Consider the following 12,500-nt stretch of genomic DNA (forward strand, 5'->3'; position numbering starts at 1 on the left):
CTACTGTTCCGAAATCGAATGCGATAAAATCGTTATCGTTAGATTTGACTGTGATATCAACATTTATCAGTCTGAATGTCTCGAAAGGCTGAATCATATCAGATCTCGGCTTACGCCTCGATCTGATATGAGTTCAGCTTTCTCGACATTCAGACTGATAAATGTTGATATCACAGTCAAAGCTAACGATAACTAATATTATCATTTTGCTTGTCCAGTTATCCATTTTGTAATTTTGGATTTTACTTCTTAAAATTCAAGAAGGGGAGAGATGTAGTGTTTGAGAATCTGTTACTATCTAAGGGAAGCAACTGCTATAGATGTGTTAAGCAACTAACGAGAGTTAGTTCCCTTGTTACATACACTGATCATCTTCATGGCTGACAATAAACACAGCTTGCCCCCTCAAACCATCGTTTGTCGGCTTTATCGTATACATGCATGGTGAACGTGTATCCACTTTCATCACAGACATCATATAACCCGCGGGGGGTGTTTCAATATATCACATAAGGTGATTATGAACGGTTAGTTACTTCTAACTAACTAACCACACCACGATCCACTCTCGCAGTCATACAAATAAATAGAATCAACAAAAGTATAAGTTTCAGACGCCTGTTTATGTAATATCACGCCACCTCCCTCGAGACTTCACTCCAAAAGATGTTCTTTTTACGTTCAAAACGTAAAACAAGTGGTCACTGACAAAAATGCCAGTTAAAGTATAGAAAATGATAGTAACACGCTGATCCCGTGTATAGTTAGGAAAGTCACTGATCTGCCTTAAAGTGCTAGTTCATGCAGGTGTCACACACCCCACGTCGTCACCACTCGAGTATAATCATTAATAATACAAATGACTTGGTGGTAAGAAGGGTGCAAAAGACATGGTGCAACTTAGCTTTTTGCCACTGAGTGGGCGGCCCGTGATTTGTCTATAGTCTCCACAACTGCTCCGTCGAATGTAGTGCCGGCTGGCGTGGCAACGAAGCAGGGAACAGTGGAGATATCAGGCGCCTCACTCAGTCGCTGAAGATCCTCCCCGTAGTCTACCAGAAAGATGTAGAAGACGCGTAGATGGGCAGGACGACGACAGCGACAGCAAATCACCAAAACACCAGAACACCAGGTTAGCAGGTTACGTAGACACCGGCTACGTAGCAAGTAGTCGGTAGACGTAGGCAGTCGAAAACAGCCAGCAAAAGAAGGCTGCAACAAAAAGCATTGGTGCACTAAACATGTCACGCAACCCTTCACACACCACCTTTAAACATGTCACCTTGACATATTTCATCGAGCACGTGGGCCTGCACAAACGAACTTTTACAACAACAAATCAGCTATTTTCCTTCCTTCAGCCGCCAAAAAGTATACTGGCTATAACAGTCATTAACAGCAACAATTACAACGTCTTGGGGCGTTCTTTGTTGTGCCTACTTGTGGATCAATGTCTTAATAGACATTAATTGTTAAAAATGGCTGTGGGATGTCATTTGACTTCGTCAGTCGACAAAACGCTTAAACTTGAAATTATAGCTGAACAGGCTTTCAACAAATAATACTATTTCATCTTTACACCCACCAAACTTGACCCCTCTGTGACCTTCTGGTTTTTCGTATACGGACCGCCGGAAGACCTAACATTGCTAATTTATAGACTCTCCTAATTGCAGAGGCGAGTCAAAAATCTTCCCTGTGGCTAAAACTACACGCACTTATAATTATTGTATAGCTGCGACTTATTTCCAACGTTTAGCACTGGTCAGTAGTAATGTCATACGGGAGAGCAAGTTAGCCTGAGTCTCAAGTTGCGAATATTTGTATGCGTTAGCTTCAGCGCACTTTTTGAATATAAAGTCAATGTGGACCGTTGACAATTGTGTCAATGGAGTACTATATCTCGAAATAGACGTACCAACGAAACAGATTCCTTTGAACGACGATTCTAATGATCGTGCAGCGCTCACATGAATAACCGTTCATGCTTTCAGTTTGCACCGGGAATAGGTACGGAGCCAGCTGTGAGCTGAACTGCAGTGTAAATTGTGGTGGTGACGGCTCCTGTGAACAAGACACAGGCAGATGTGTGGGTGGATGTAAAGCAGGATACCGTCCGGGACAATCGGGTTTCTGCAATGAGAGTAAGTAACGTTTTTCACTTTTGCCCAGGTCATAAGCGAGCGGATGAAATTGTAACAAATCAATCATTCATTATCTGAACTAAAGCAGAATGCTCTGGCAGATACACAAAATCTTTCAATCGATCATTTTCTGCAAAAACGAATTTTGTGTGCGATCTCTTTGGGTAAAACAAACTCCCATACTGATTCAAAACAAACCCCCTAGCCTCTGCCTCCCAACCTACCCCCCCGCTCCACTACTAGCCTATACTTCTCATCCTACCCCCTATCCCCGCCCTTTGTATCTACCTCCATATATACCCCCCCCCCACACACAGCCTCTAACTCACATCCCAACCCCTAATCCCCCTCTGCATATTTTATTCGTAAGTATCTTACTTCATTAATCAACCAAACAAGTGCAAACCGCTCAATGTGTGTTAGAAACTTTGTATTTACAACCCCCTGAAAGCCTCTTCCTCCCATCCTGCCCCCTATCCCCTCCTTTGTATCTACCTCCATATATACACACTATCTGCCCGCCCCCCTCCCGTTGTCTCTACCTCCCATCCTACCCCCTATCCCCTCCTTTGTATCTACCTCCCTATATACACACTATCTGCCCCCCCCTCCCGTTGTCTCTACCTCCCATCCTACCCCCTATACCCTCCTTTGTATCTACCTCCCTATATACACACTATCTGCCCCCCCTCCCGTTGTCTCTACCTCCCATCCTGCCCCCTATCCCCTCCTTTGTATCTACCTCCCTATATACACACTAGCTGCCCCCTATCCCCTCCTTTGTATCTACCTCCCTATTTACACACACTATCTACCCCCTATCCCCCCCTTTGTATCTACCTCCCTATATACACACTATCTGCCCCCCCCCTCCCGTTGTCTCTACCTCCAATCCTGACCCAATCCCCCCCCCTCCTGTATCTCCCATCCTACCCCCTATCTCTACCCCCCCCCCCATTTACCTCTACCTCCCATACTTACCTCTATCTCTCATATCCTACCCCTTACACCCCCCCCTCCCCCCATTTTAACATATAATTCAAACCTCTATCTCCCAAACTACCCCCTGTCTAACCCCCCTTACCCTATCTCCTACCCTTACCTCAACGTCACATTCTAACTTATATATCCCATACTACCCCTTCCTCCCCCCTCTCAAACCTCTACCTCTTATTTCTCCCCCCCCCCCTAACCTCTACCTCTTATTCCTCCCCCCTCTACCTCTTATTCCTCCCCCCCTAACCTCTACCTCTTATTCCTCCCCCCTCTAACCTCTACCTCTTATTCCTCCCCCCTAACCTCTACCTCTTATTCCTCCCCCCTCTAACCTCTACCTCTTATTCCTCCCCCCCCTAACCTCTACCTCTTATTCCTCCCCCTATCCTCTACCTCTTATTCCTCCCCCCCTCCCTAACCTCTACCTCTTATTCCTCCCCCCTCTAACCTCTACCTCTTATTCCTCCCCCCTAACCTCTACCTCTTATTCCTCCCCCCTCTAACCTCTACCTCTTATTCCTCCCCCCTAACCTCTACCTCTTATTCCTCCCCCCTCTAACCTCTACCTCTTATTCCTCCCCCCTAACCTCTACCTCTTATTCCTCCCCCCTCTAACCTCTACCTCTTATTCCTCCCCCCCTAACCTCTACCTCTTATTCCTCCCCCCTAACCTCTACCTCTTATTCCTCCCCCCCCCTAACCTCTACTTCTTATTCCTCCCCCCCTAACCTCTACCTCTTATTCCTCCCCCCCCCTAACCTCTACCTCTTATTCCTCCCCCCTAACCTCTACCTCGTATTCATCCCCCCCCTAACCTCTACCTCTTATTCCTCCCCCCCCCCCCTAACCTCTACCTTTTATTCCTCCCCCCCTAACCTCTACCTCCCATCCTACCTCCTATCTCACTCTTGACAAGCACCGTCGATACGTAGAATACACTAATGGCATCTGTCGTTTTGCTTTTGTATTTTATAATTTTCTCTAATCGATGAAAAATCCCAGTCAAAGACAAAAATTAATATTGTTCCCCAAATGTTGAGGGGGCCTAGCGCATAAACACAAAACTAGTCGTGGTCAACTTGTGAACTCTGCTCATTTCGTTTGACGATATTCACAAATGCACCATATCCGTAATTATAAGCCTGCCAAAGTTTTCCTTTCTGGCTGTAATTTTAAGTCCCATGTACGAGTACGCCATACCTATTCAGAGACTAATGGGTTTGTTTATTGATTGTATGTGGCTTGTGAAGAGAGCAGGTAGACTAATAGGAAAGTTGTTCTTCAGTACTGGTAACATAAAGGGGGAAAACTGTTCAGAATTTTTAATCTGAAGTTTTGTTCTTGAAATATATCTTTTCATAAAGCAGCAATACTGTATTATCTGATTTACAAAAGAAAAACAATCACTGATTTACATGGTTCTTACAAAATTAAGATTTTTAAGGCAAGTAGAGTTACTTTGAATCGAAAGTCGAGCGTAACCTACGCATCATGTGACGCCATGATGAACGGCGGGGATGTAGCTCAGTCGGTAGCGCGCTGGATTTGTATCCAGTTGGCCGCTGTCAGCGTGAGTTCGTCCCCACGTTCGGCGAGAGATTTATTTCTCAGAGTCAACTTTGTGTGCAGACTCTCCTCGGTGTCCGAACACCCACGTGTGTACACGCAAGCACAAGACCAAGTGCGCACGAAAAAGATCCTGTAATCCATGTCAGAGTTCGGTGGGTTATAGAAACACGAAAATACCCAGCATGCTTCCTCCGAAAGCGGCGTATGGCTGCCTAAATGGCGGGGTAAAAACGGTCATACACGTAAAAGCCGTGGGAGTTTCAGCCCATAAACGAACAAACAAACGCCATGAACAAATTTGATTTGCAAAATGTACACAGAAAGTAAATTGCATGGATTGTAGCTCGTTTTTATTGATATTGAATGCATTTGTTTGGGTATTTTATCTGCTTTTCTACTTTGAATCTCCTTTGGAGCGTTACGCTGATCGCAGTGAGGTACCCAAAGTGTGACACTAGTCGTTACACAGATTACACCACGGAAAACACTCGCATTTCACAATGACAAACAATAAATGGCAAAATGGCAAGACATGCATCAGGTTTTTTTTGATAATATTTAAACAAGCAAAGAGACAACACAATTCTTATCAACAACACAGAACGTGAAGTAAGTCGGCAAAGACGCTCCTATAATCTGCGTACCCGTTTTTGGTCGCCATTTGTGCTAGCATGTTCACAGCAAATGTTGATATTAATCATCACATTTATTGAATGGTCGTGGTATTTTCTTTGATTGTGGTGAGTTTACTATCTCTGTGTCGTGTACTGGGTGCTTTGTGGCCAGTTTCTCCTCTAGAATGTATTAATAATGGTGATTTCTATAGCGCTTTCGAACACACAAAGCGCTTTACAAAAGCAATAACAACATCATTACCAGAATGACGCCATTGACGGAATAGAACACAATCATAAACACTTTACAACAAAAACCAAAAACAAAACATAAATATTACAAAAATCCAAAGGCTCTTACAGGAACGAACTCTCAATATACACAACAATTATGATGCACACACACACACGCACACACACACACACACACACACACACACACACACACACACACAGTAAACATTGTTCATCCGAAAGTACGCATTTACAGGGTCGCGACAACTACATCATCATAGAATGCTTCTCTGAAGAGGTGAGTCTTGAGATTTGCTTTGAAAGAAGGCAGAGATGGACTGAGACGTAGAGACAAAGGGAGTTTGTTCCAGATATGATCAGCTGCGACTGAAAGACAGCGGCCACCATGATCGTCCCTCTGATACTTAGGAGCTTTGACAAATTTATTTTGGGAGGCAGAACGGACAACCCTTTCAGGATTGTTTTTTCTGCACGAGATCGGACAGGTACTGTGCAGCCGTGCCCGCGGCAATTTGATAGAAAATGCAGCAGATCTTGTATTTAATTCTTTGTTCCACTGGAAGCCAATGTAGCTGTTTGAGTAGAGGCGTGACGCTTTGTTTCATAGGTGTTCGAAACACGAGTCTAGCGGCAGCGTTCTGGACTAGTTGCAGGGGCTTGGTGACAGATTAACACTTGTGTCCGTGTGAGCTGACCTCCACTTGTCACCAGTAGCAAAGAACAAATCGGGAGAAAAAAAGCGAACTAAGGTTGAACGTTTTTTGATTCACATGTATCACCATTTGATCGATTATTCCATGAATCTGACAATGGCATCTACAGGGCAAGTGTCCAGCTCTCGTTCGAACACACCGCTGATTGGAGGCGCGGCTGGCGGTGTTGTTGTGTTGATTGCTCTTTGCGTGGTGATCGCCATCATCATCATAAGGTACCTGATGTTAATTAGTAAGCTACTAACATATAGCATTGTCCATGGTGTGTTAACAGCAAACACAAACGACTTGTACAACTTTGAATTTATATTGTCATGTGCTATACGTAGATGAAGTAATTATCATATCAACATGAGCTTTGGTGACGTAGTTTGACACCCGATAAAACAACTCTGCAAAATGTAGGGTTGTCCGGAACAGAAATGTGTGTATTTGCGGACAAAGAAGCTAAACTAAGATGGCAAATCAATCTTTCATCAGAATACCTATCATCAGAACAGTAGTATTTCAGATATGTTTGGGCAAAAAGCACTCCTTTGTGCGGAATGTATCTATACTTATATTTTGTAAAATGTAGATACTGTATTGATGTGTGTAACGATTTAGTTTTCTCTACTTCTACTTCTATGTCTCCTTTCTGTGTTTGCGTCGATTGTATTTACATATTTTCACTGTTTGAATATGAACCCTTTGACTCGTTCTTTGATTATCTAATGTAACGTTTTATTTATCATTAACAGTGTATTTACATATTTTCACTGTTTGAATATGAACCCTTTGACTCGTTCTTTGATTATCTAATGTAACGTTTTATTTATCATTCACAAAACATACTGCGATTACAGGCGAAGAAAACAAAAACCGAAGGCCAGGTCAGCATACACAGAAAGTTCGTCGGAAACTGCTAACGGCAGCAGAGAGACAGCACTGTCCTTTGGTCCTGTCACAGGTAATCTTTTCCTGGTCTAGTTTGTGTGTGTGGATTGCTGTTAACTACATGATTTGTTATGTTGTATTTATTTCTTCCTGGTAAGAAACTGAGATTATAGTAGTGAACTGTACTCATACAACTTTTTGCGTGCAGATTCTTCTGCCGAATTTGCACATTTGACGATTCTGCCTCATGTCTGAAACCTTTCTTTTAATGGATGCTAGTCTGGAAAAAAATGAAGAAATATAGCATGAAAACTCGTGACATGTTGCTGTGAACTTCCCAAAGTTCACACAATTGTTTCTTCATCATTTCACTGCAATAGCTCACTGCAACCCCAGTGCAAGACACTGCATATTGGGATATTCACGATAAGTACATATAAGTAAAGTACATGGTTGTTAGCATTGTACATTGAATTGGCTGAGGTATGTTCACGACAAACAAAAAAATGTCCAACAGATTCCGAGGCTCTCAAATCCAGCAAACCCAGCGCAGCCGTAAAACCGATGGTGGCCAAGAAACCAAGTGGGGTAGTTAACCAAGAAGACTCAGGTCACATTTACTACAACACCGCGGATATTGCAACACACCAGCAGTCCACGCCAGCACCGCAAGCAGCCCCAGCCTCTGCCCCAACACAAGGTCAGTGATTCCAGTAGCCTTTCCTCCTTCAAAACACAACTCAAAACATACCTGTTTTGTAAAGCCTTTACTTAGCCTCCTCTAGACTCTCCACAACTCTGTTTTTGCTTTGGAACTCTCAACCCTGTATGTACAGTATGGTCTCTCTGTCAATGTTATGATTGTGTGTGTGTGTGTGTGTGTGTGTGTGTGTGTGTGTGTGTGTGTGTGTGTGGGGGGGTGTAACAAGTATTTGCCTCGTACGACCAGTTTGCTTCGTGCTTTGGTTTTTATATTTAGTCAAGTTTTGACTAAATATTTTAACATCGAGGGGGAATCGAAACGAGGGTCGTGGTGTATGTGCGTGCGTGTGTGCGTGCGTGCGTGTGTGTGTGTGTGTGTGTGTGTGTAGAGCGATTCAGACTAAACTACTGGACCGATCTTTATGAAATTTGACATGAGAGTTCCTGGGTATGAAATCCCCGAACGTTTTTTTCATTTTTTTGATAAATGTCTTTGATGACGTCATATCCGGCTTTTCGTGAAAGTTGAGGCGGCACTGTCACGCCCTCATTTTTCAACCAAATTGGTTCAAATTTTGGTCAAGTACTCTTCGACGAAGCCCGGGGTTCGGTATTGCATTTCAGCTTGGTGGCTTAAAAATTAATTAATGACTTTGGTCATTAAAAATCGGAAAATTGTAAAAAAAAATAAAAATTTATAAAACGATCCAAATTTACGTTTATCTTATTCTCCATCATTTGCTGATTCCAAAAACATATAAATATGTTATATTCGGATTAAAAACAAGCTCTGAAAATTAAATATATAAAAATTATTATCAAAATTAAATTGTCCAAATCAATTTAAAAACACTTTCATCTTATTCCTTGTCGGTTCCTGATTCCAAAAACATATAGATATGATATGTTTGGATTAAAAACACGCTCAGAAAGTTAAAACAAAGAGAGGTACAGAAAAGCGTGCTATCCTTCTTAGCGCAACTACTACCCCGCTCTTCTTGTCAATTTCACTGCCTTTGCCATGAGCGGTGGCCTGACGATGCTACGAGTAAAATGGCATTGCGTTCAGTTTCATTCTGTGAGTTCGACAGCTACTTGACTAAATATTGTATTTTCGCCTTACGCGACTTGTTATTGTTTTATCTCAGTTATTTGTATGCTCTGTATGCTCGTTTAATTTGTGCTTGTTTGTTTTAGACCCAGCTGACTACGACGAGGCGACTGAGGGCGATAACATGTATTACAACAACGACGAAGACGTGTACGCCAGCTTCAAGGCGTCACAACCCAAGCTAGACGCCGTGCAGAAATACCTGGTGGACGCCCTGGCCTCGGGAAAACTGAAGGAGGAATTTTCTGTAAGTGATAAACTAGTGTGTACATGAACTTAGCTGGCAATGATTAGCAAAGCTCGCAAACATATGTTTGTAACCATGTTGATCATGTTTTGCGACGTTGCTGATTCCGGAACTTTTGTTTATATCAGATTTTCGACCAAAAGAACGTGAGATCTGAGAGATCCGATATGGATTTATTCAGTTTAAAGTGCTACTAGATTAGCGCAAAGTTATAAACACAGTTTGCTGTACGAATGTTATCCCCGTAAATTCGGCGACAGTGTATTTGTGTGTGTGTGTGTCTACCTGTGTCTGTGTGTGTATTTATCTGTCTGTGTCTGTGTATGTCTCTGTGTGTCTGTGGCTGCGTGTTTTCTTCATGTGTGAGTGTGTGTTTATGTGTATCGTGATGTGTCTACGCCTGTCTGTGTCTATTTCAGACACTCGAGAGCATGCCTGAAGGTGTACCCCAGGAGGTCGCCCTGCTGAAAAAGAACTTCAAGAAGAACCGATTCGCTGCCATCCTGCCCTGTAAGCATTTTATAAACTGCTGCTGAAATGTAAAAAGAGAACATCCTTAGTATTTAGTGAGTCTTTCGAACAGTCAGCATGTTGCTTTCTAACAATGACCGATACTTACAAAAATACCATTTATACCTAACAATTTTAGAAAGAAATAAAGCCAAACGTTGTCAATGAGAAATGCAAATGGACTAATCTTACATTCCAAACATATTCTTTCAGATGACCGCAACCTAGTCGTCCTGCGCGATGGATACTCCGTAGGAACGGCCACTGATTTTGTTAACGCGAGCTATGTTTCGGTGGGACATGCTACTTTCTTTTACTTATATGTTTAATCATTTCTTTGTATCAATCGTTTTAATTAATACCTCAACAATCGCTAATCACTCTAACACTCGATGTTAACTCAATGTCGTTTTATATGAATGCTAGTTAAGATAATGTTGTGAAGACATTGAAGTTAATTCGAAGAAGAAGATTTTTTTTCTTTATTTTTTTTCTTCTTATTTACGTTGTGTGTGTGTGTGTGTGTGTGTGTGCATATTTGTATTATTTTTTAGATTTTAAATGTAGCTTTGAGTGTGTGTGTGTGTGTGTGTGTGTGTGTGTGTGTGTGTGTGTGTGTGTGTGTGTGTGTGTGTGTGTGAGTGTGTTGTTGCTGATGATCTTTGTGTGTGTATTACTTGTGACAGTCTAATCAGTTAATCACACAATTTGTCACTGCAGGGTTACAAGTTGGACAAACAGTTCATCGCTGCTCAAGGTAAAAACACTCGTTCATCTATATATATATACGACTAGAGTCTGTGTGTCTGTGTGTCTGTGTATCTGTCTGTGTATCTGTGCGCGATGCACGGCCAAAGTTCTCGATGGATCTGCTTCAAATTTGGTGGGCATATTCAGGTAGACCCGGGACACGACACAACCTGGTCGATATTTCAACACGTGCTCTCAGCGCGCAGCGCGGAACCGATTTTGGTTCCACCTCAGCTATTTTGGTTCCACCTCAGCTTACCCGGGCCCCCATACCGACACACCATAGCCGCTACACCACATCACAACGCCAAAGTTCTCGGTGGATCTTTTTCAAATTTGGACACCGTATTCAGCTACACCCCGGACACAATATCATCGATGAGATATTTCAACACGTGCTCTCAGCGCGCAGCGCTGAACTCATTTTCGTTTTTGTGTTCATTTCACCATTATAAGTAACTCTTCCTTATCTTCTCCAGTGTTTGGCGTTTATCTCCCTTCCTTCGTGTGGCTTTCCCGTTCAGTTGTAAGTTACTACACTGCGCTGTCCACTGCGCTGAGCGTCTTCGGATATTCCCGGCGTTACTATTTTTAGAAGGTCAACGCAGTGCACAGAACGTAAATTGGACCCGTAAATTATCCTCACTGTAAAAGTGCAAAGGTCGAATCAATTTATAGCCACGCGAAAAATACACTGTCATCTATCTCTCTATAGATACGGCTTCTCTGTGTTTTTGTGTGTGTGTGTGCGAGTGTGTGTGTCTCTATGTGAGCAACACCTGTGCATTATTCAGTTCTGTTTGTGATGTGGTCTGGCGGCTTTTGTGTAATTTTATGTACTGGCCTTCCTTTGAAAAGCCATAACTTGCTCAGTCCTGTTTGAGTGGAGTTCGCCTCCAAAGGTGATTAACACGGTTACATTCGTCGACAAGGATGGGACTCGATATGGTCAGGAATGGCATTATGGCCACTGAATCATTTTCGTGCTGTTCCCATTCCACGAGTCTGGGAGGGACCTAAGCTTGGCGGGTCCATTGTTCGGACCCGGCGAAGCCGGCGTACGGCTCTAAGTACTTCTTCCCGGCGAAGCCGGCTACCCGGCGAAGCGGGTATTCATTCTAGTACATACATAAACAAGTACGCACACACACACAAACACACACACACACACACACACACACACACACACACACACACACACACACACACACACACACACACACACACTCAAACATACACACACACACACACACACACAAACATACACACTTGACCCTAGGCATTAACCCAAGAGGCACATTTTGTTAATGTTACTGATTCGCAACATACTCTTGCACAGGCAATACAAACTGTGTTGTTCTTGCTCCCATGTCACAGGGCCAAGGGACAACACTGTGGGCGACCTCTGGCGCATGATCTGGCAGGAGCAGATAACACACGTTGTCATGCTCACCAATATTCAGGAAAAAGGAAAAGTAAGTTTTGTTTTATCTTAATTTATTTATTTTGTCAGTTTCTGTTGTGTTTACATGTTTTCCTTTTTTTGTATACAAAATGTCCTTTTTAATCATGAATGTATTAATTTGCATGATGTATATAAGGCAGTATATTGTTGAAAACGGTATTGACCACAGAAGGCACTAACCCTGTACCCATGTTGTCCCCTTTGTCAGGGGTCGATATATGAACCAAACGCTCTCCACAAATAATGTTTCTCGTAGACAAAAACTGGATTTTGAGCCACTACATTCGTGCAGCCGAATATGTGAGGCTGTGTGTGCCTGCTTGGAAAAAAGGAGTCAAACTTGTCTGCTCAAATCTGTTTGTCTGGTACCTTTTTGTTTTTTTCAGACCAAATGAAATGTTTTGAACTGGTCAGATTACATTGTGTGTGAGACAATGTCTAATAAATCACATTTGTGCGTCAGATTCCGTTTGATGCCCTGTCCTATGTTAGCCCACAGCTGAGCTGTGTGGTACTGTTGTGATTTGTTCTGTTAAATTAACCGGTTG

The 12,500-nt window shown here is 42.8% G+C and overlaps 1 protein-coding gene across 1 annotated transcript in view; it reads left to right on the forward strand.

Annotated features, from left to right (window-relative positions):
* LOC138965703 (receptor-type tyrosine-protein phosphatase epsilon-like) overlaps window positions 1-12,500 on the forward strand; it is a 70,000-nt gene that overhangs the window by 47,307 nt on the left and 10,193 nt on the right. The window contains exons 4-12 of the mRNA XM_070337878.1: window positions 1,995-2,144; window positions 6,401-6,506; window positions 7,137-7,240; window positions 7,685-7,867; window positions 9,067-9,227; window positions 9,647-9,737; window positions 9,951-10,030; window positions 10,458-10,494; window positions 11,865-11,962. Coding sequence (XP_070193979.1) covers window positions 1,995-2,144; window positions 6,401-6,506; window positions 7,137-7,240; window positions 7,685-7,867; window positions 9,067-9,227; window positions 9,647-9,737; window positions 9,951-10,030; window positions 10,458-10,494; window positions 11,865-11,962 — 1,010 coding nt within the window. The remainder of the gene's footprint in view (window positions 1-1,994; window positions 2,145-6,400; window positions 6,507-7,136; window positions 7,241-7,684; window positions 7,868-9,066; window positions 9,228-9,646; window positions 9,738-9,950; window positions 10,031-10,457; window positions 10,495-11,864; window positions 11,963-12,500) is intronic.

The sequence above is a fragment of the Littorina saxatilis genome, linkage group LG4 (assembly GCF_037325665.1).
Source record: "Littorina saxatilis isolate snail1 linkage group LG4, US_GU_Lsax_2.0, whole genome shotgun sequence".
Lineage (NCBI taxonomy): Eukaryota > Metazoa > Mollusca > Gastropoda > Littorinimorpha > Littorinidae > Littorina > Littorina saxatilis.